Source organism: Alosa sapidissima, chromosome 9 (assembly GCF_018492685.1).
Source record: "Alosa sapidissima isolate fAloSap1 chromosome 9, fAloSap1.pri, whole genome shotgun sequence".
Lineage (NCBI taxonomy): Eukaryota > Metazoa > Chordata > Actinopteri > Clupeiformes > Clupeidae > Alosa > Alosa sapidissima.
The window spans coordinates 6,452,882-6,473,628 of record NC_055965.1 but is presented as its reverse complement, the minus strand read 5'-3'; the positions used below and the strand labels follow the sequence as shown (position 1 = coordinate 6,473,628).

General features: G+C 42.5%; 2 protein-coding genes and 1 long non-coding RNA gene across 5 annotated transcripts; 2 read left to right on the top strand and 1 right to left on the bottom strand.

The window, feature by feature from the left end:
• Positions 1 to 47: 47 nt before the first annotated feature.
• ten1 (TEN1 subunit of CST complex) lies at positions 48 to 1,892 on the bottom strand. Of its 2 annotated transcripts, none has more exons than XM_042103038.1 (3): positions 1,649 to 1,892; positions 1,326 to 1,501; positions 48 to 380 (listed from the first exon to the last, which is right to left on the bottom strand). In XM_042103038.1, the coding sequence occupies exons 1-3, from the start codon at positions 1,735 to 1,737 to the stop codon at positions 241 to 243; spliced, it is 405 nt and encodes a 134-aa protein (XP_041958972.1). In that variant the 5' UTR covers positions 1,738 to 1,892; the 3' UTR covers positions 48 to 240. The 2 variants fall into 2 exon arrangements, with proteins under 2 accessions (XP_041958972.1, XP_041958973.1); XM_042103039.1 differs by having other exon boundaries at positions 1,326 to 1,483.
• Positions 1,893 to 1,906: 14 nt separating this feature from the next.
• acox1 (acyl-CoA oxidase 1, palmitoyl) lies at positions 1,907 to 20,241 on the top strand. 2 transcript variants are annotated; one of them, XM_042103037.1, is made up of 14 exons: positions 1,907 to 2,151; positions 2,590 to 2,749; positions 11,076 to 11,236; positions 12,812 to 12,919; positions 13,227 to 13,346; positions 13,518 to 13,633; positions 13,893 to 14,062; positions 15,401 to 15,563; positions 15,873 to 16,063; positions 16,340 to 16,516; positions 16,850 to 16,955; positions 17,737 to 17,880; positions 18,780 to 18,986; positions 19,232 to 20,241. In XM_042103037.1, the coding sequence occupies exons 1-14, from the start codon at positions 2,043 to 2,045 to the stop codon at positions 19,280 to 19,282; spliced, it is 1,983 nt and encodes a 660-aa protein (XP_041958971.1). In that variant the 5' UTR covers positions 1,907 to 2,042; the 3' UTR covers positions 19,283 to 20,241. The 2 variants fall into 2 exon arrangements, with proteins under 2 accessions (XP_041958971.1, XP_041958970.1); XM_042103036.1 differs by lacking the exon at positions 11,076 to 11,236 and adding an exon at positions 5,762 to 5,922.
• LOC121718164 lies at positions 7,527 to 10,395 on the top strand. Its single transcript, XR_006033871.1, has 2 exons — positions 7,527 to 9,447; positions 9,482 to 10,395. It is a non-coding gene; the product is annotated as an uncharacterized LOC121718164 (long non-coding RNA).
• Positions 20,242 to 20,747: the final 506 nt, after the last annotated feature.

Sequence of the window (20,747 nt, the reverse complement as noted above, 5' to 3'; positions counted from 1 at the left end):
CCAGTAAACTCTTCCCATGACAATAAAAAAGAAAATGACAATGGTACTGCCATGAAGCTTGCTTTTTAATAGTCCTTCATATGTTTGTGCCACTGGAGGCTGTATACATTTCTTTCTTGAAGAATGTGGTCTGGATCAACTTCTTGTTAGTTTTGATACAGTCTACACTAGTCAGTACAATTCAGTACATCTGGAACAGCCAGAGAATGAGTTTACTTTAATGTAACTGTTCAGTTTGAGTCAGCCTGAAGTGCTTCCCTTGTCATCCTCCCTCTCTTGGAGGAAGCTCCGTTGGTCATTGATGGCCTTCTGCAATAGGGCCAAGTCTACCCCATCCACACAGTTCATCACACGGGCCTGCAGCATCACACCGCTTCTCTCTGTAGGAACAGTCAAGAGTGGGGCACATTGGATCTGTCTCACTGGTGGTAAGGGATACTGTAACAGACCAGGGTCTTAAGACCTCTGAAGTCACACGATATAGGAATTCCCCTTTTCATTAACTTCAACGTACCCATTTATCATTAAGGGAGTACCCAACGTATCTAGTACCCATTTTTTCACCTTGCTGCCCTCTGGAAAGCGATACAGGCACATCCAGACAAATTAAAAAAAATGTTACCCATGTGCCATGAAAAAGCTGAACACTAAGAAATAATGGTACAATAGCAGTCTACCTGCAAATACAAATATGCAATATCTGACTTTTTTATTAATGTATTATTAAAATGTATTGTTTTTAATTCTGTGTCTTTTGCCTTTATAAGGGTACTATCATTTTATTTGTGTACCACTGAGGGTGAGTTGCAGAACAATTTCGTTGGACAGCTGCTGTCCAATGAAAATAAAACATATTCCATTCTTTTTAGCATTAAGGGGGTACCCCATTTGTCTACAAGGGACAAAAAAGGGTCATGATCCTACCACGAGAACAGGATATTGCAATGCCAGGTGTTCCGGGTGCTAGATCATATATAACAAATGGAAATTTCGAGTGTTGAGCGCTGAGAGTGTGTAGAAAGTTTGTTCTACCATTACCATGAAAAATATTCTGAATTGTTAGCTCTAAATCAAAAGGGACAAGCACGGAAGGAAAGGCATACTAGCACATTACATGATCCAACCTTTTCCCCTTGTATGTGACCAGTAAAAATCTGATTTAGGACACCTATCTGTTGTATTACAAGGATATCATGATAAGGATTTTATTTGTCACATACATAGAGATACTTTGTAAAACATGCAATATTATTACTGTAATTGTCGCTTTGGACACCGTATCTGCTAAAAAACACAATCATAAACATAATACTTTCTCACTTTACCTTCTGTGTTTTCAACTTCTCCCAAGACAATATAAAGTGCTCCACATATGGGGTTGAAAGGCTCAACATATGACGTTCGAACGCTGACTTGGTACTTCATAGATGAATGATGTGAAGACAGAATGGCCTTTGACTCCTCTGGTCGGTAACATGTCAACCTGATGACAAATGTAGGCCTAGGTAAGACCACAAGGCATCACTTCAGCATAAACTGTGAGCGAATGAATGGTTGTGGTATTGCATTTCTACAGAAGTTGTTAGGTTAACTAGAAAGACTAAAAGACAGTAATATTAACTTCTTGAATAATATAGGCTAATGTTACCTTCCAAAAGTTCGTACAGATGCTCCTTCTGGAATGGCACCAGGTTGAATTTCCCAAGGAAAATGATAAACCGCAGTAGCAGGAAGCATTACATTGGTTAAGAAATATGGTAGTTAATACAAATGAATCAGTACAATAGAGTGGAAATGTTATATTTTTGATGAAAAATATCCATTCAGTCACAGACTACATCCTGAATCTCTTGCAGAGGGAGCGTAGAAGTGATCACGTGACCAGGCGTCATGTACATGTGATCTCAACAACCGAGGAAGTTGCGACTGTTACCAAACCTAGTGGTAGTAATTAAGTGCATCTAAGCCGCTAACACTTTGTCGAACGAAGACGGCTTGTTTATTTCTTCTCTGAAACGGAGGCAAGACATATTAACGCCGTTATGAATCCCGATATTCAGAGAGAACGTGAAAATGCGACGTTCAACCCAGAACTTCTCACGTACATTTTGGATGGTGGTCAAGAGAAGACCAGGCGAAGGAGAGAAATAGGTCAGTCCTGAAGTCTCCCCAAGTTCAGTGAAGCCTTGTACGAAGTTTGTTCAGATTGGTCAACAACAACGATGTTGTCAGACAAAGCAAATAACATCAACGACAATCTAAGATAAAGTTAGCGTTTGTCGCTAAACTAGGCTAACGTCAATACTCTTATCGTGCGATTTCAACTCTGTCACTTGAAACCGTTCAAATTTGACCATTAGGCCTGCTCCATTTCACATGACCCTTACTTGTTCCTCGACCGGTGTGTTTTAAGAGGAAAATCTGTGAGGTGTAACGAGACTTACTGTTAGTATACTCAGCCTCAGTGTGGTGTTGTTTATTGTTATGCATCGATTACAGTTCACGTACAACCGAATAGCTAACGTTAACATTGGCTTGTGATCAGGAGGAACAGGCGTGCTGAACCTGTGTTTAAAATGCATGTTACAGAAGCACTGGTTATCAGTGATCCAGATTTCCAGCAGGAAGACCCCAACTTTCTGTCAAGGAGTGAGCGGTATGAAGCAGCGGTGAGGAAGAGCGCCCAGATGATCCTGAAACTCCGAGAGTATGGCATCTCCGACCCTGAAGAAATTTATAATTACAAGAGGTACAACAATCGTTTTATATGACATTATGGTCTGTGATAAGAAGTGAATGTCATTACATTGAAGCCTTGTCGTTTTCCTTTATTGACCTATTCAATAGTTATCTTGGTTTTGTTGTAACATGCCACACCTCATCTTAGTTCCAAAACTAATTTAAATACTTCTCATTTTCTCAGTGTTTGCATTCTTGAACTTCTAGTGACCTGTGAATTTTGTGGTGGAAGCATGGAAGATACGTGTTGGGAATGGGTGTAGCACACAGACTCCTTTAGGCTGATTCCTGCAGACTGCTGGCACTGTTCCATATTACCAAACTGCACGCTCTTGTCCTGCTTCCAGGTCTCAACAGGACACACAGTACAAAGTGCAGTTCAGATTAACTGTGTCAAAGGCCTCACTTGGTCAACTATTTGTGTGTGTGTGTGTGTGTGTCTGTGTGTGTGTGTGTGTGTGTGTGTGTGTGTGTGTGTGTGTGTGTACACAATATCAAAATGCTAATCATCATGAAGGGTCATTCCACGTCAATTCAACCAGCGCCCACGCACTTAGGTCTCAAAAAAATCTGAAAAAATTATCAGGTGTACCTATGTTTCCTAGAAGACAAACTGTAAAATTACTCTTATGTAAGATCAATACTTTCCAAGAACCACCAGTTTTACAAGGGGTGTCGGCCTCTATTGATGTCAATGGGGCATTTTGGCCATGTTCAGGGTGGAAAATAAAAAAGAAAGATTTGCATAAGACAAGTCAAATTGGTGTTTTCAAAAAGAAGGGATCATGGAGAATAAAGAAAAACATATTTAAAAAATCTTTGTATATTCCCACAAGGTGTTTGGGTGCTCTGAAAATTATAACCAAAATGATTTTTCAGACTTGTGAGGTCTGCTGTTCAGACCCTGAAGGGATCTGTTTTCTGTTCATTGCTTTTTTGTGAGAGTGTTTCTACTTATCTCAGTAAGGAAAATAAATCAAGAGCCTATGTTGAGTACAAATATGTCTTCTGAAGGCTTAAACAGAGCCCAGCCAAAAACTCCAATAAAATTTCTATCAACTTTGAGGGACAGCTATGACCATGCAGGATTATCCAGACCAAACGTGACGATTTTGCTACATACTATTCCTATTTATGTACCAGCATGCAAAATTTGAGCCTCCTACATGGTTTAGTTCTTGCGCTGTGGGCTTGTGAACTTTGACAAAAAAAAGAGCCCGAACAAAATTGACACTCCCCTCCCCCTGTAAAACTGGCTGTATCTTGGAAAGTATTGATCTTAAGAGTAATTTTACAGTGTGTCTCCTGGGTAACCTAGGTACACCTGGTAATTTTTTCAGAATTTTTTGAGACCTAAGTGCGTGGGCCCTGGTTGAACTGATGTGGAATGACCCTGAAAATAGACGCATATGCGTCTTTTGATTTTTGTAGTGCAGTAGGAGTAGTAGTAGTAGTAGTTTGTGGAGTAGTATTTGAAGCAGTTGAACAGGTGATAAGTATGTTATACCAGTGGTTTTCAAAGTGGGGGCAGAGAATGACATTCTCTGCCCCCACTTTGAAAACCACTGGTATAACCTACATAGTTTCGACATGAGTAAGTTACATACACATAATTCTTCATAACTGCCGTGTTAGTAAAATGATTGAATGGCCTGTAAATTAAAAACTAGATGTAACGTCAAGGTGTGATTAGACTATCTGTCTTTTCCATTGGAATCAATAATATAATGTTAACTTGTTTTCCGCTAAAATGGGGCGTGACTCAGATTAAATGTAGCCTATCTTTATGACGATGCACCTTTAGTAGGCTACGTAAAGGCATGCTGCACACACTTGTTTGGGCTTACGTGCCGGCCAAAGAGTAGATTCGTATAATAAACACCAACGCAGTTCTGAACTCCCGGTCAGCTGAATGGTGTTTTAAATTGCTGTGGACACCGATGCCGACATGAGTGCGATGCACTCTGCTTTCGACATTCATTTACCGTAGGCTACATTAGATTCCATTCTTTTCAATACAACTCTGCACACTTTGGTCGACGCCGCTCCATAAAATCCATTGTTCATCCAGTGTTTGCGTGTTAAAAACTTCGGCGCTGATGTGTGTGGCAAGTGACAGTGCACCATAGACTGTAGGCCTATGAAATGGCAATACACTCATGTCGAAAAGTTCCTTATTTTCAACTGAACTCAAAGATAATGAATATAGTATTTTATGTTTGTAATGCCCTTTATTAGCTATTTTTCTGAAGAATATATTGTGTTGCCTCAGGTCTGCTGCACATCTTTTGAAATTTGGTTTGAAATAATCAAATAGACCTACGTCTTAAAGTTAAGTTAATGAAGTAACTTGCTTTGCTTTCATTTGAATCCTAATCAAGATACACAATTGTTGCTTTATATTGTTAACATGGACCTCTGGAAAGTTCAGAAATGCAAAATAATAGTTTTAATCTTGTGATAAAATATGTGATTAATTGTGATTAACTATAGGAATTCAGCGATTAATCGTGATTAAAATGTTTAATCGTTTGACAGCACTAGTTGTTATACAATGCCAATATAATAATTTGTCGCATATCTGAACATTATATTTTCCATGATAATGACTGGGAATAATAGTAGAGTGATAGCTCTCATATAGCAGAAAGCCCCAAATGCAATTTTGACACACTGTATGGTCCATCGTGAAGTGCTTGTGGCTAAAATAATTATTAGGATTAGCTTAATGTATTTTTACATTTGCTGTAGTATTGTTGATGGAATTAATAACACATCAAGGGGGTCCTTGGCCATAACCTAGTGGTATTTGGGGGGCCTTGTCGTGGAAAAGTTTGGGAACCCCTGTGTTATACTATATGTATTTGTGTTGTGAGTTTCAGGGATGCCGCTGTACCACAGGACTTTGTTGCTGTTTGATTGTACTTTTGAGGGCTGGGTCACTTCATCTATTTGTACTTTGTGAATGTATGTCTGTCTCTGTGTGTCTGTGTTTTATTTTTTATGTCTGTCTGTGTGTCAGTACGTTCAAAGGACAGCACCACGAGGCGGTGGGTCTTCACTACGCCATGTTCTTGCCCACGCTGCAGAGCCAGTGTGATGCACAGCAGCGCAAGAAGTGGCTCCCGCTGGCCGAGTCCTTCAAGGCCATTGGCACCTACGCTCAGACTGAGCTGGGTCACGGTCAGTCCCGTTAGGGGAAACCGCTGGGGAGTTTGGACCACGCGTACACGAGCTACACAGTGCCCAGTCCTCTCCTTGAAGATTTACGGGTCTAATCCTTATCAAACACAACTGGTTGTAATCTGTCATTCAGGTGCTTCTCAGATGTGTACTGTTGTGGTGTTAGTTGTTAGGTAACTGGTATGTAAATCTCCAGGTGAAGGACTGGCAATCCCTGTCTGTAGTCCCTGTTAGTTAGTTAGTTAGTTAGTTAGTTAGTAGTAGTGGACGCTGAAAAAGTATCTGATTTGCTTCTCTTGTAGGTGCTTGACAGCACACTGTCGCTGGCATTAGAACTCATGAAGCCCCTGTAGCGTACATTGGCACTAACCAAACCTTGCTTACTTTAGCTCTGCCAATTGCAGTAGTTCCCAATGTGGCTATTTGTGTGAATGAGAGCCTTGTGGAGGAGATGAAACGGACTCCAAAGTGTCTGTTGTCTCATTTGGCCCTTTCATTCCTCCAGCCCGGCGTCCCTCTCGTCTCCCACGCATCCTTTCTGCTCTGTTAGTCTGTGTTGACCTAGAGTAGCCTCTGAATCAGAGCCGGTGTGCATTTTGATTGCTACATCCTCGTGCCCCTCTCCTAAGCCAGGGCTCTACAGTGCGCCCATTTCAGTCGCACATGCGAGTAAAAATGATGGCGTGCGAATGCAAAAAAATATTTAGGCGCACTGGTGCGAATGACAAAATACACCGCAACATCGAGAAACATTACTGGTGCAAACCATAGAATCACGTCGCGAATGCAGCATAAAAACTACACCTCCCATCAACGTTAACAGTTTCGCGTTGTGACTCGCTAGTAGTCGCTTCTATCATATTCAAGAGCGCGCAGAAAAAGCGGAAAGTTAGACTAGCCAGCCAAGATGCAAAGATTGAAGAAATTAGTTCTTCTATCCACCGAATTCATCGGATATAGGAGGAACAGGATGAGATTCTGAGAATGCAGTGAGAGAAAGAAAGGTAACCTAACATGTCTTTTAGCCCAGTTGACGTATTGGCTGCAATATGCAAAATATAGCTGTAGCGAACAGGCACAAAAGTAGCCTCCCGTAATACTCCCATTTTATTCAAAGGTAGAACGCTACTGACAACTCCAGGCTTCCACGCATTCTTGTTTGTTTACACTGAATACAAGCTGAAGTGCAAAACGAAAGTAGGCCTAACGTTTGCCTAACTGCCCCCATCAATGCAGATATTTCAAATAAAAAATAAAAGTATAAAAAATATATATATCTTTGATTAGACTATGTTGGGTTTTGTGGAAGAGCAAATGGACTGTTTTAGTAGTAGTATTCAGTATGCAGTCAGATAGGTTACCATAGGCATATTTGGATATGATGGATTCACAAATAAATAAATTAGCCTACATTTGGCAGGATACTTGATATACAGGCTGAATGCAAATATGGCAATGTATTATATTATTTTACATTAACAAAATGTAGGAAAAAAGAACAGACTGAAAATAAAGTAGGTTTAAAATCCTGTTTCCTGTAGCCTAAATGTTGTCAGTCATTCTTAATTGGTGCACTGGCATGTTTAACTGTTAGCTGCAGTGTAATGTTAGATTATGTGTAAGTTAAGTACAGAACTGACTGCGCCCAAATTTTTGTCTGTGCTCATAAATGTTTTAACTTGGGCGCACAAGTGCTCCTGGAAAACAATGTTAGTGTAGAGCACTGTAAGCCCATATCTTGCCTTGCCATCATTGCCCAGTCTGAAATCAATGACTAACTTGTTCTTACCTCAAAATCCTTCCTTCTCTATAGTCAGGTAGAACTTTGTGGAATTTGGGCATAAGTGTGACATAAGGTACTAATGCAATTTTTTTGCATAAATTGATAGGTAAGGGGGTGTCCTTTCAGAATCTGACGGGTGCCGCTCCGGCACCCTTGAGCATTTTGTTTAAAATGGCATCACCTGCCACACCCCTTTTTTGATCATAGAAAATCATCTAAATAGACATTAACCTATAAACCCATCATGTATGGTATCAAATTAAAGCTCTTTTCATACAGAAATCAGCTTTGACTATAATAAAGTAGAAAAAAATTGTTTAGGTCCCTCCAGAGAACAAAATACCTTTTGCAAAGTGACCTTTAAGGTCAAATTAGGTTTCTTTTTGCTGCATAATAGCTTATACCTCTAAATCGTGTCATGTTTGGTATTAAATTAAACAAATTATGGAACTGCCATGTAGCTTAATACATACAGGAATACAATCATTCAATAGTAATTCATTTTAATATGAATTATAGCAAGTCTGATGTACCCTAGTTCACCAACTTGCGGGTTAGCTAGCACGTTAGCTTTAATTTCCCTTGAATCAGTCGCTGAATTTCAGACAGCAATGTTGTGAGGTACTTCCCAGGTAGTTAGCACATTAATTAGTGGGTTTGATCCAGCAAGCCCACAGCATGGCTAAAGTGAATCCATGTTCATACAGGTCATTTAAAAAATAAAAAAACTTTTCCAGTCCATTCAGCCCAGTTAGCTCGATTCAAACTTAGTCATGTATACAGTTGTATAGATACACTGAGAAACACACATTCATACAGATATTATGCACATCCACGCAACACTACTATTTAAGTTAAGTTACTCATCATTGCCCGGCAAGAAGTCCACAATCAATTCAATTGTCTTGCCACGATCTGTGGGGTTAATCCGGAGCAGTGAGTTGACTTGCTACAGTGGCGCTCGGGAGCAGTGAAGGGTCAGGTGCCTTGCATTTTACCCATTCGGGGGTAGTGTACAACACACCCACACAAACAGTGTACTGTACACCCATTCAAACACACAAACACACCCTAGAGCAGTGAGCATACTAGGAGTATACATTAACACCCGGAGCAGTGGGCAGCCCTTCATCTGGCGTCTGGGGAGCAGGGCTCAAGGGCACCTCATCCAGATGTGGGTACCTCACATGGATGTGGGAGAGCGCTGTTAAGTCACTCCCCCCACTCACATTTTTCCTACCAGTCGGGGATCGAACTGGCCACCCTTTAGTCACAAGTCCGATTCCCTAACCAGTAGGCCATGGATGCCCAAAGTAATTGACATTAATGCTATGGCTGCAAAATTAGACAAATGTTATGATTTGTTGGCTGTTCATGCATTGTTTGGTTGTGACAGTGTGTCATATCCATATGGCAAAGGGAAAACCTCAGAAATCAATTTGATGCTCAAGAGGAATCTTGATTTGAAGAATTGTACATATGTACTGTAGAAGCTGATGAGCATGAAGGCAGGAATGGATTTCCTTTCTTGCCTCTACTATGGAAAGACTGTTGAAAGCCTCAGAAACTTGATTCATGCTATTCACCAAGAAAAGAGACCCTGCTAAAATAAAGAGTCTTCCTCCAACAAGAGAATATGCAGCGGAACGCATCAAGCGTGCACGGCTGCAAGTCCTTCTGTGGAGAGCTGCTGACAAAAAAACACCTCCAGTGTGAAAATGGAGGATGGAATTCCTGTGCCTGTACATGGCAACACTGACATTGCACCCAAAACAGGTCTACAGCTTGTTGCTTGTGGATGCAAGGCAGTGCCAGCATGCTCCAGGGCCTCTTGCAGCTGTCAGTCAGATGGACTACCATGCACCACCTTCTACCATTGCAAAGGTGGTGAACAGTGTGCAAATAAAAATTTGGCTACACTTTCAGTGGAGGATACTGATGACAGCGAGGGAGAAATATCTGATTGAATGAATGTTTTTTGGAGGAGACATTTGATGTTTGTGATGTGTACAAGGCCAGCCTGGCAACATGTTCTGTATATAGTTGCTTTCAGAATCTGTGAGAAAGTTCTACTTTGTTCCTTATAACTTAGTCTATTTGATTAATTGTTGAGGGTTGATACAATTCATATGTCTCTTGTGGTTGTTGCTTAGCCTACCATTTCAGCGGTGTGACGTTACCAGGCTTTACAGTTATTATGTTCTCTGGAGGGACTTGAAATCATTTTTAGCATGTTTTTATTGACATCATTGATTTCTGTTTGAGAAAAGCTTTCATTTGATACCATACATGATGGGTTTATACAGTAATGTGCATCTAGTTATTTTTTATGGTCAAAAATAAGGGGCGTGGCAAATTATGTAATTTAAAAAAAATGCTCAAGGGTGCCAGAGCGGCACCCGTCAGATTCTGAGTCTACACCCCCTAAACTATCAATTTATGCAAAAAAAATGCATTAGTACCTTATGTCACACCTATCCTGGGGTTCTACCTGACTACTATAAAGAATCGACCTTGCAATGATCTCGACCTTGATCTTAATCTCTGCTAATGTAGCTAATCAAGTTTTTCTTTTTATGCCATGTTTTTTTCTTCCCTGTTGCTGAAAGCCATTTAGGCATTGTGAAACAGTTTCACTTTCTTCAGTTGAACTTTTGTTTGTTGAGAATAAAGGAGTACAATGGGTGAAATGTAGGCCAATCTGTGAGCGACACCAGTTTCACATGAATCTGCTTTCACACAGCATTGTTTTGTTGTTTTTCTGCCTTGTTTACGTTTGCGTTGTAAGCTGTTGTTGCTTCAATGATATCAATTGGCCTGTGTTATTGCTCTTGTGAGGTTCATGAGGAGCTTTGACTTTGAAGCTCATGTGTGAGACGCGGTAATTTGCTACTGAATAATTCTTTGAATTAACTAAACTAAATGAAGGCTGCATTTGATGAACAGTAATGCTAACATGGCTGTTGAGATCCAAGGCTTCCACCATAAAATTCACAGCGCCCTTATTGTCGTTTGAATCGTGCATAATGGAGTGTATTTGAAAGATATTTATTTGCAAAAGACTTTGCAAGAACCATCAAGTGCTTTTGAAAATTGAAAATGAAATTGGCGCCCAGCAATCAACTTGCATGACTGGCTCATAAGCTGTCTTTGTTTTTTCTCTTCTCTTCTTTCTGGGTCATCATCCATCCATCCACCCACCCATCCATCCATCCACCATCCCCATCCATCACCTAACGTCCACCTTTTGCACGCACATCCATTCAAATGTTATGGTCTTCAATCCCCCATTCTCTTCCCCACCTGCGCCCCCACAACCCCTAAAATATCTCACCTGACCCTTGACCCCCCCCACCTGACTCACCCTTAGCTGTGTGCACCGTGGGGGGCCTGGACCCCTGGACCTGCACCTGGGGATGTTTCTGCCCACGCTGTTCAACCAGGCCACGCCTGAGCAGCAGGAGGCCTTCTTCATGCCCGCCTGGAACCTGGAGATCATTGGCACCTATGCCCAGACCGAGATGGGCCACGGTAACGCCTCCTGTCCTGAGATAGCTCTGACCTGCACCGTTCCCTCAGGGCCTCACGGTGGAGCTGCATGCCCAGACGAGTAGAGTTCAAATGAAGGACATAAGTAGGCTATTGTTGTCCTTGAGCGCTAGTGCTGTGAGTGGACGTCTGTTTAAGTTAACCATAGGAATGGTAGAACGTCCACATATCTCTTGAGCATTTGAAGACTTTTAATTCAAATGTTCTTTCTTGACAGAAGGAAGGGTTGCGTGTAAGATGAATAGGCTTTCACCCTCCTAACCTCAATTAACCATAACCTGAGGCCCCCCTGCATCTCCTCCTCCTCGGTGGAATGTGTTCTGGTCGGCATGTGCAGTGCTTGGCTGCCAGCCATGCCAACTGTGCATGCCTGCTCATGAATCAGTCACTGTTCCATGTCGAATTCTGAAGCTCCAACTATAGCTGAACTCACTGAGTTGTTATTGTATAGCACAATGTCTGACCTTTAGAGTTTTTAAACACGGTTGTAACATTTAAGTGCACGGTACACTTCTTCAGCCTCTGGGGTACCTATCATGAGACTTGTGTGTCATTGCTGTCAAATATCTACAAGAGGTGTAATAATATTTATCACATATTATCTGCCAAATCTTCTTATTAGTTCAGCTTTAGTGAATAGAACATTAAATATTAAACATTATTGTTTAAAAAGCAGCCTTTTTTTTGAAAACCTGAACGCTCTGTGGTCCCCCTCAGTTGTTTCCAATGATTACAAATCCAGTACAATTTAATGAATAAGGTGGATGTCAATTTAAAGGAGAATTCCGGTGTGATATTGACCTAAAGTGTATTGAAACATGATACCGAGTGTGAACGTATGTCTCATAGCCCATCTCGGCTTGTCCCCTGCACTCCAAAATCTGGCGCTAGTTAGCCGATGCTACCAACAGCTTTTTCAATAGTGGCGCTTCGGCATCGGGCTAGCCATGCAAATACATCACTGTAAAATAATTCAGTGGAAATGCATGGATTCCAGTTGCTGCTACTGGAAGAAACTGGAATCCATGCATTTCCACTGAATTATTTTTGGAATCTGATCCCTTATCATACCTGTTCATTCTTACTCGTTGCTCGACTTATCGTGACTAAATTCAAGATGGCTGCAAACGCTAAACTTCGTGAAGATACTGTCTGTATAAATTGTCTTGTAAGTAAACTACCAGTGCTTTTTCAAAGTTCTCAATGTCTCGTTTTAAATGTCAGGGCCCTCGGAAGTCTACCAATGAAGTGTGGAGATACATTGAGCCTCGTAAATGGGTGTAAAACAGTGATTTATTTGCATGGCTAGCCCGACGCCGAAGCACCACTATTGAAAAAGCTGTTGGTAGCATCGGCTTACTAGCGCCAGATTTTGGAGTGCAGGGGACAAGCCGAGATGGGCTATGAGACATATGTTCACACTCGGTATCATGTTTCAATACACTTTAGGTCAATATCACACCGGAATTCTCCTTTAAGCTAATGTGATTTTCCTGCTCTTTGTCTGCTTTGGTGGCTTTCCTCTGTGTCCTGTGCCTGCCACTTATCCCTCACCAGGAACCTTCATCCGAGGTTTGGAGACCACCGCGACCTACGACCCCTCCACACAAGAATTTGTCATGAACAGCCCAACCATCAGCTCTATCAAATGGTGGCCTGGAGGATGTGAGTGCTCACCTTTGAAATTTTGACCTTTGACCCTCATGCTACTGGCAAGGTGTCACGCTAGGTGATGGAGACTTCCTCTACAGCTGCTAAAAATAGGCAGACCTGGATGCATATTTGTGCTGGAATTGCTTGGTGTTCCTTCCTTTGCTTCAGTGAATGTGAATACAGTGTGTGGCTATAATCTGATTATGGTAAGCATAACAAATATGCCCAGTTGTAGTGCTGACTGAGCTGCCCTGCAAATCCACCTGCACCTCAAAGCATTGACAACCTTTTTTTCCTGTGTGTGTGTGTGTGTGTTCAGTGGGTAAGACGTCCAACCATGCCATAGTCCTGGCTCAGCTGTACACCCAAGGGACCTGCCACGGCCTCCATGCTTTCATCGTCCCCATCCGTTCTATGAGCACACACAAGCCACTTCCAGGTGTGTTTGTTTGTTTGTATGTATGTGTGTGTGTGTTTTTTGGGTTGTTTGTTTGTTTGTGACTGAGAAGTTAAAGTGTAAATATATATTTTTGACTATAAAAACACATCCATACACTGTAAAGAAATTGATAGGTTCAAATTATTTCATTCCTCATGCTTGACGCTACAGGCATTACTGTGGGAGATATTGGGCCCAAGTTTGGTTTCGATGAGGTCGACAACGGTTACCTGAAGATGGATAACGTGCGCATTCCTCGTGATAACATGCTCATGAAGTATGCCAAGGTGAGTAGAGGTGGTCCAAGGAGAGGCCACATTAATCACTCAAATTGCACAAACCCATAATTCAGCCACTAACTTATCCACGTTACCCATAAGCCCCTGGAGCTAGAAATGAACTCTAAACCCTTTTTGCCTGTGTCCTAGACCTTCACGGTAATAACACAATCCAGTGCGAGAGAGCCAAGCGTGTGTTTACACTTCCAACACTGATACCATGTGTGTTTGGCGTTTGCTGAGTTTGGCGTTTGTTCCTGCCTCACAGGTTGAGCCGGATGGGACGTACCACAAGCCCCCGAGCTCCAAGCTGACATACGGCACCATGGTGTTCATCCGCTCCATGATAGTGAGCGAGTCGTCCCGCGCGCTGGCCAAAGCCTCCACCATCGCCATCCGCTACAGCGCCGTCCGGCACCAGTCCGAGATACGGCCCGGGTGAGTAGAGGCGACGTGGGCTCACACACTCACACACTCTTCAAGCATGTGTGTGTAGATGTGCACGGCACAGAGAAACAGACTTATTTACACTCTACACTTATTTACACTCTACACATGTACATTCATAAACAATCAAACTCACTCCTGCTGTATCTCTGTGAACATAATGCACACAGACACACAATGTATTTACATTACATTACATTTACAATACATTACATTACATTTGGCTGACACATTTTTAACCAAAGTGACTTACAACATGATAGACAGTTTAAAGCTTTTTAAAACAATTCTCCCAACAATTCTAGAACAATTTAAAACAATTAAAAAAAGTAGAGTACAATATCAGTGAGTGCTGTTTTTATACATTTAGGTGTCTAGTCAGGTGATAAGTGCTAGAATTAGCAAGGTCAGTTATAAGTAGTGCTACTATTTCCAAAACATAGTTACAGCACATACACTGCATACACACTCACTCATGCACTTATAATTACATGCGTTTATAAAACACTTTCAGTTCTGTTACATGCTTAAGACAGTCAGTCAGACATAAGAAGTGTTTTTCTGGTGACAACAGTTGAAGTTGCTTCCACACACTTTCACTCTGAATGAGTCACACATCCATTGGCCCACATTTCTGCCTACGTGCAAAAGGGCACAAGTCAGCCTGCTGTCACAGACGTTAAAGCACTTCCTTTCACTGGCCTTCCATTTTCACACAAACCCGAAAGCAGAACTAGACAGGCCCACACTGACTGCGCACTACATGAGCACGCTCAGTTTGTCACTGGACACTGTTCATTGTAGTCCTCCACTGTGTCTGTGTGCCTCAAGGCCACTCGTATATATGAGGCGCTTTTGTCCCGGGGAAGGGTCAGACGGCAGGCCCACTGTACTGTGGGGTGGACACTCCCTCACAAAGGGCCCCAGTGTGACTCCGAGTGTCTCTCTCATTCCAGCCAAGCACCAGCTCTGCTCACCTGATGCGGCTCCTTTTAATCAACTGATATTAGACATCAAACGACTCACTAGCAAATAACTCACTAGCAAATAACTCACTAGCAAATAACTCACTGACTTGTTGTTCCATCGGGTGTAAACCCAATGGTCTGTTAGTAGATATAGGCGGGTCTGTGTCACTGTGTGTGTGTGTGTGTGTGTGTATTAGATTGAAGGCCTGATTCTTCACTTGGCCTCTCTGTGGATGATTGTGCCACCCCCACATTAGTGTTGCACTGTGTTCCTCTGTGAGTGTGTGTGGGTGTCTCTGTGTGTGTGTGTGTGTGCGTGTATGTCATGACGGTCCTGTTGATTCTGGCCTGTGTCCAACAGCGAGCCGGAGCCTCAGATCCTGGACTACCAGACGCAGCAGTACAAGCTCTTTCCCCTGCTGGCCACGGCCTACGCCTTCTACTTTGTGGGCCAGTACATGACGGAGACCTACCACCGCATCACCGGCGACATCCACCAGGGAGACTTCAGCGAGCTCCCCGAGGTGGGCAGCAGCACCAGGGGTTACGTGCTCACATTCATGTGATCTCTGCTCATGGATGAAAGGCACATGTCTTCAGAGGGGATGGGTTCTTCTTAATAACTCTCTGTAATGTAATGTATGAATTAGATTAAAAAAAAGGGGTTTTAAATTAGAACTGTTTCAAATAGTGGTGTTCTACTCTTCAAATACTATATTTCACTTTACTTTGTGACCGTGTGTTCACTTTCCTGTATAGATCTTATGAAGCCTTGTTATTTGTGTGTATCTGGCTAACCCCCCCGACCCACTCCGTTTGACACCCCACCCCAGCTGCATGCCCTCTCTGCGGGCCTGAAGGCCTTCACCACCTGGGTGGCGAACGCGGGCATCGAGGTGTGCCGCATGGCGTGTGGCGGCCACGGCTACTCGCAGTGCAGCAGTCTGCCGGACATCTACGTCACCTTCACGCCCACCTGCACGTACGAGGGCGAGAACACGGTCATGATGCTGCAGACCGCCAGGTCAGAGCCCCAGCTAACACCGCCCTCCTCCACTGACCTCACACACCAACACACTCCAACCAGTGCTCGTGTCAACGCACGACAAGTCTGTGTCATCGGGTGCCTGTTTCTCAAATATTCAGTGACCAATTGCAGGTCATGTGGTAACGTTATGTCAACGTATTGTCAACGTTATTAACCCATCACACATCACGCATTCATGTTAGCACATTGGGATGGCATTGCCATAGCTCTGTGATGTGCTGGTGGTAAGCTCTCCCTCCTCCCTCCTCATAGGTACCTGGTGAAGAGCTACAGGCAGGCGAGTAAAGGCGAGCAGCTGACCGGCATCGTGTCCTACCTGAACGATGCCCAGCAGCGCCTGCAGGCCCAGCCCGTGTCCTCCCGCCCCACCGTGGTCAACATCAGCGACCTGGCCAGCCTGGTGGAGGCCTACAAGCTACGTGCCGCCAAGTACGGACAATACCGACAACAGTGACTTTTGTTATCTGTAACCACTGGCATTGACGACAAGAAGTGTGGTTCCCATGGTGACTAATGACAAGAATGGGTTGATAAACAGGAAGTCAGAAGTCTGGCAGTTAATCATTAAGCCATACCACCCTTTCACTTTAAATCAGAGGGAACTATGTCCAAATGTTAGTCTGCTGAGTAAATTAGCTAATTTGTGTAAATTAGCTGAAAGTGTTGTAACAAGTGGTCCTAGAGGAGGATGTCTGTTCTCAATTATGTTTGTACTGTAAACCTGTTTTTCCTGATGCACTTTTGCAATGTTCTGTGTGACAGGCTGGTGGAAGTTGCAGCCAAGAGCCTGCAGGGGGAGCTGCAGAAGAGCAAAAGCCCCGAGGACGCCTGGAACAACTCCTCCATCGACCTCGTCCGAGCCTCTGACGTACGCAGCCTTCATTATTACACTGTTAACAATGTGTTCTATGCAGGTGGCTTAACGTGTAATGAGCCCTAGCAGTCAAAATCTCAGAAATGATGGCAAACAACAGAGAAGGGAAAACACACTCGGTCAGGCCTACATTGAACAATACGTTTATGTCTAGAATCTAGATACAGGGGGGTCAAACATAAGGCCCGGGGGCCAGATAAGGCCCGCCAGCAGGTTCCATACGGCCCCCCAGATGTTCTGGGTAGGAAGGGGAAATTAGAAAAAAAGATAGTCTTCAACAATGTGTAATAAGCAATATCTCTATGATACATTGACAAAAACCTAGCACTATAACCCATCCTCAGGAAGGAAGAGGCTGAAAGAACTGGCACGGAAGTAGGTTATTTCAAGAGAGAAATAGCGTTGTATTTGACAGTAGTACATTATTTGTTTGCTTATCAGTGGGTATGGTAAAGGAGTATATCAAACAACACTCATACCCATGCAAAAAAATGATAATGACCATGACAATGACGGCTCTCACAAGGTCTCATTCCAACAAATCTGGCCCACTACCTAATATGAGTTTGACATCCCTGATCTAGAATCTATCTAGAACCTATAGAATAAATAGAATTGAGAGACCATTTTGAATGGTGAGACTGCACTATAAACAATAAATTGATCCATTGCACTATTGCACAAATGGATTGATTGCACTATGAACAATAGATTGATTGATTAACTGATAGAATGTCTATTAATATAACTGATGACCGTGTCTAATCCCCCTCAGGCCCATTGCCACTATGTGGTGGTGAAGCTGTTCGCGGCCAAGCTGGGGGAGGTGGGGGACACAGGCGTCCACTCTGCCCTCAGCACGCTGGCCCTGCTCTACGCCCTGCACGGGGTCACCCAGAACTCCGGAGACTTCCTGCAGGTAACACTCCCGCACGGGTAGTTCCTGTAACAGAGGGGCGGAGCGTGGCCCGTACTGATGACGCCCCGTTGGCTCGGCAACGCTAGAATTAGACAAACACAACATAAGACACACACACACACACACACAAGCCAGTATGAGTTTTCAACAAAGCCTTGGTATACGTCTACATTATTATATTATGTAATATGGTTCAGTGTTTGATTGCAATGGTTACTTAGTGTTTAACAAAACCATGTTATGTAATATCGTAATATCTAAATTTAGTTGAATAACCAGTATTGTTTGGCTGATCCAAGGGTGTGAGTCATATTCTTGTTTGTTGACCACTTGCATCTGTTTATCATGTTGAAGGAATCCAAATTAGAGAATCTCTTCACACTTCAGATAGTCATACTGTATATATATATATATTGACCTGAAAACAAGAATAACATTATATTCATCCACATTCTTCTTCAGTCGTGTAGCAGTGTTATTGTAAAATGATGAGGACTTAAATAATTAAATTGAGTCAGACATCACGTCACAGGGGTGGTGTGCACTCCCTCCCATATTGAGACAGCTGCTTTTTATTCACACTATTGGCTCCATTGCAACGCAGTTCACAAATAGCTATTTCAATCCTCCAAGAAAAGTCCTAACAGTTTTTTAGGTTTTAGGTACCGATTCCACTTGTACTGCTTTCAAATATGCCCTTGTATTCCATCGACTGGACTGTCGTACACATAACTGTGTGTTTTCACTAATCCTTATGACAAGATTATGGAAGTATGCTCACATACCAGATTCAGTACGAGGGTACACACAAGCTGTCTGGCACGTTGTAACTCGGACCCTGTGGGTGCTGCCCCACTGCCCTACCTGAGCGCCTCGCTCCTCTCTACTGCCCCCTGCAGGCAGGTCTGCTGACTGTCCCTCAGCTCTCCAGCGTCTCCCAGCGCCTGAAGGACCTTCTGGGCCAGGTGCGCACCAACGCCGTGGCCCTCGTGGACGCCTTCGACTACTGCGACGAGATGCTCAACTCCGTGCTGGGTCGCTACGACGGCAACGTCTACGAGCACATGTTTGATTGGGCCCGCAAGTCTCCACTGAACCGCACTGAGGTAGCTGGGGAACTGTAGAGTGAACCATCATAGCATGAGTCTTTGTAAATGTAAACGTCTGTTGTCAGTAAAACAAAGTAATGTTACCTTCAGCCATAGCTTATGGCTATTCAGTATTACCTTCAAATAATAATTTCTAGCACAGACTTTTACCAGAATGCATGAGGCAGTTGCTTAAAAATAGTTCACATCTTTGTATGTATTTTTGGCTGTCAGTGTCAGCTGTGTTCTTCCCCTCCCTTCAGGTGCACCAGTCCTACCACAAGTATCTGAAGCCTCTGCAGTCCAAACTGTGAGCTGTGTGTGCGTGTGCGGAGGACCTCAACGAGCCACTCAACTCACTCAGCCCCACCAACCCCAAGATGGAGGTGAAACATTTCTCCCCTGAGAAAGGGGAGTCTGCACTTAGCAATCAAACAGGCATGGGGCCTTAGTCATACAGTATAATTTCAAATATAGTCTGATAATGCAGGGCCAACGGGGTTTGGACCCATAGCTAACAATGCTGATAGGGATAGCACGTAAGTGCTCACAAGCTAAATACACTAACTTCAATCATCATTGGTACTTATAACAGTTTTCCAACTTTTTTAGAAAAAATAATTGAAGTCAACACGCTTACAACATACAAATAAGACCTTTAGATCGTTAATATGGTGTAAAGCATGATGAATTATTCCCTGAGGGCCGGAGAATATCGCAAATTGGCTTGGCAGGGTGAACTATTTTGTCAAAAGTATATAAGCATAAAGCAGTTTGCCAAGATGATTGTAAGTCCTGAAAGATAGATTTCATGAGGTAATTTAGGTAAGTTACATACATGGTCAATAAAGTTGTAGGGAACATTTTGTATAAAGAAGAGAGTTGGAGGTGTTAGGCATGATGGAGAATGTGAACCAATGCTTTCTCCGTATTATTTTCACTAAACTCCGCATGTTTCAAGGCTATGAACTGTAAACAATGGTCAGTTGATTATTAAATCAGGTTAGGTATATTGTCTGATTTACATAGTTCTGTAAAATACAAAACAACGTTAATTAAAGAATATAATGTGTGAAATGGAACCAAGGCAATGAAAACATGCTCTCAAAGGAATACAATCATAATGGTTTTCCTAAAGGTTTTGCAGTGTCGAGTCGGGTAATTTAGTGCTGCTCCTTGATTTGGCCTTTCATCAAGGTAAAGAAATGACTGAAGACCACCGGTAAAGTACAGAAATTAATGTGAATCTTACTCTCACTTTCTTTCTTTCTTTCTTTTTTTAAAAAAAAAACATTGTATTGTAATCATTGGGAAAATAATTCTGTAATATTTGAAATATGTAAAGAAATGTATTGTTTTCTAACAGCCTCTGTAAAGGTTTATACATGTTACTTGACAATTTTTATTGACCACACAGTTGTATCTGATGAGTTATAATGGTTAATTGGATTTACATGGATAAGCCATTCTTATTTGATCTGGAGTAGGCCTAATATAATGCAAATGTATGCCTTAACTGAATTCTGCTACTTGTAGTGGAGCTATGTCCATAAACCAATGGAATAGAAGTTAGATTGTCTTGATTTTATTTTCCATATTTGTTATGTTTTGATCAGTTTAATGTGTCTGGTATAGTACTCTAGTGGTCGGATCAGATCACAATCTCAAATGCCTTGTAAACTAGATGTACCGCATAGCGGTACAAAATATGACCGCCGCTCAGTCCTGTACATCCTTTCCGCAAAAATACATCACACTAATCAATTTGTCTCCATCTTT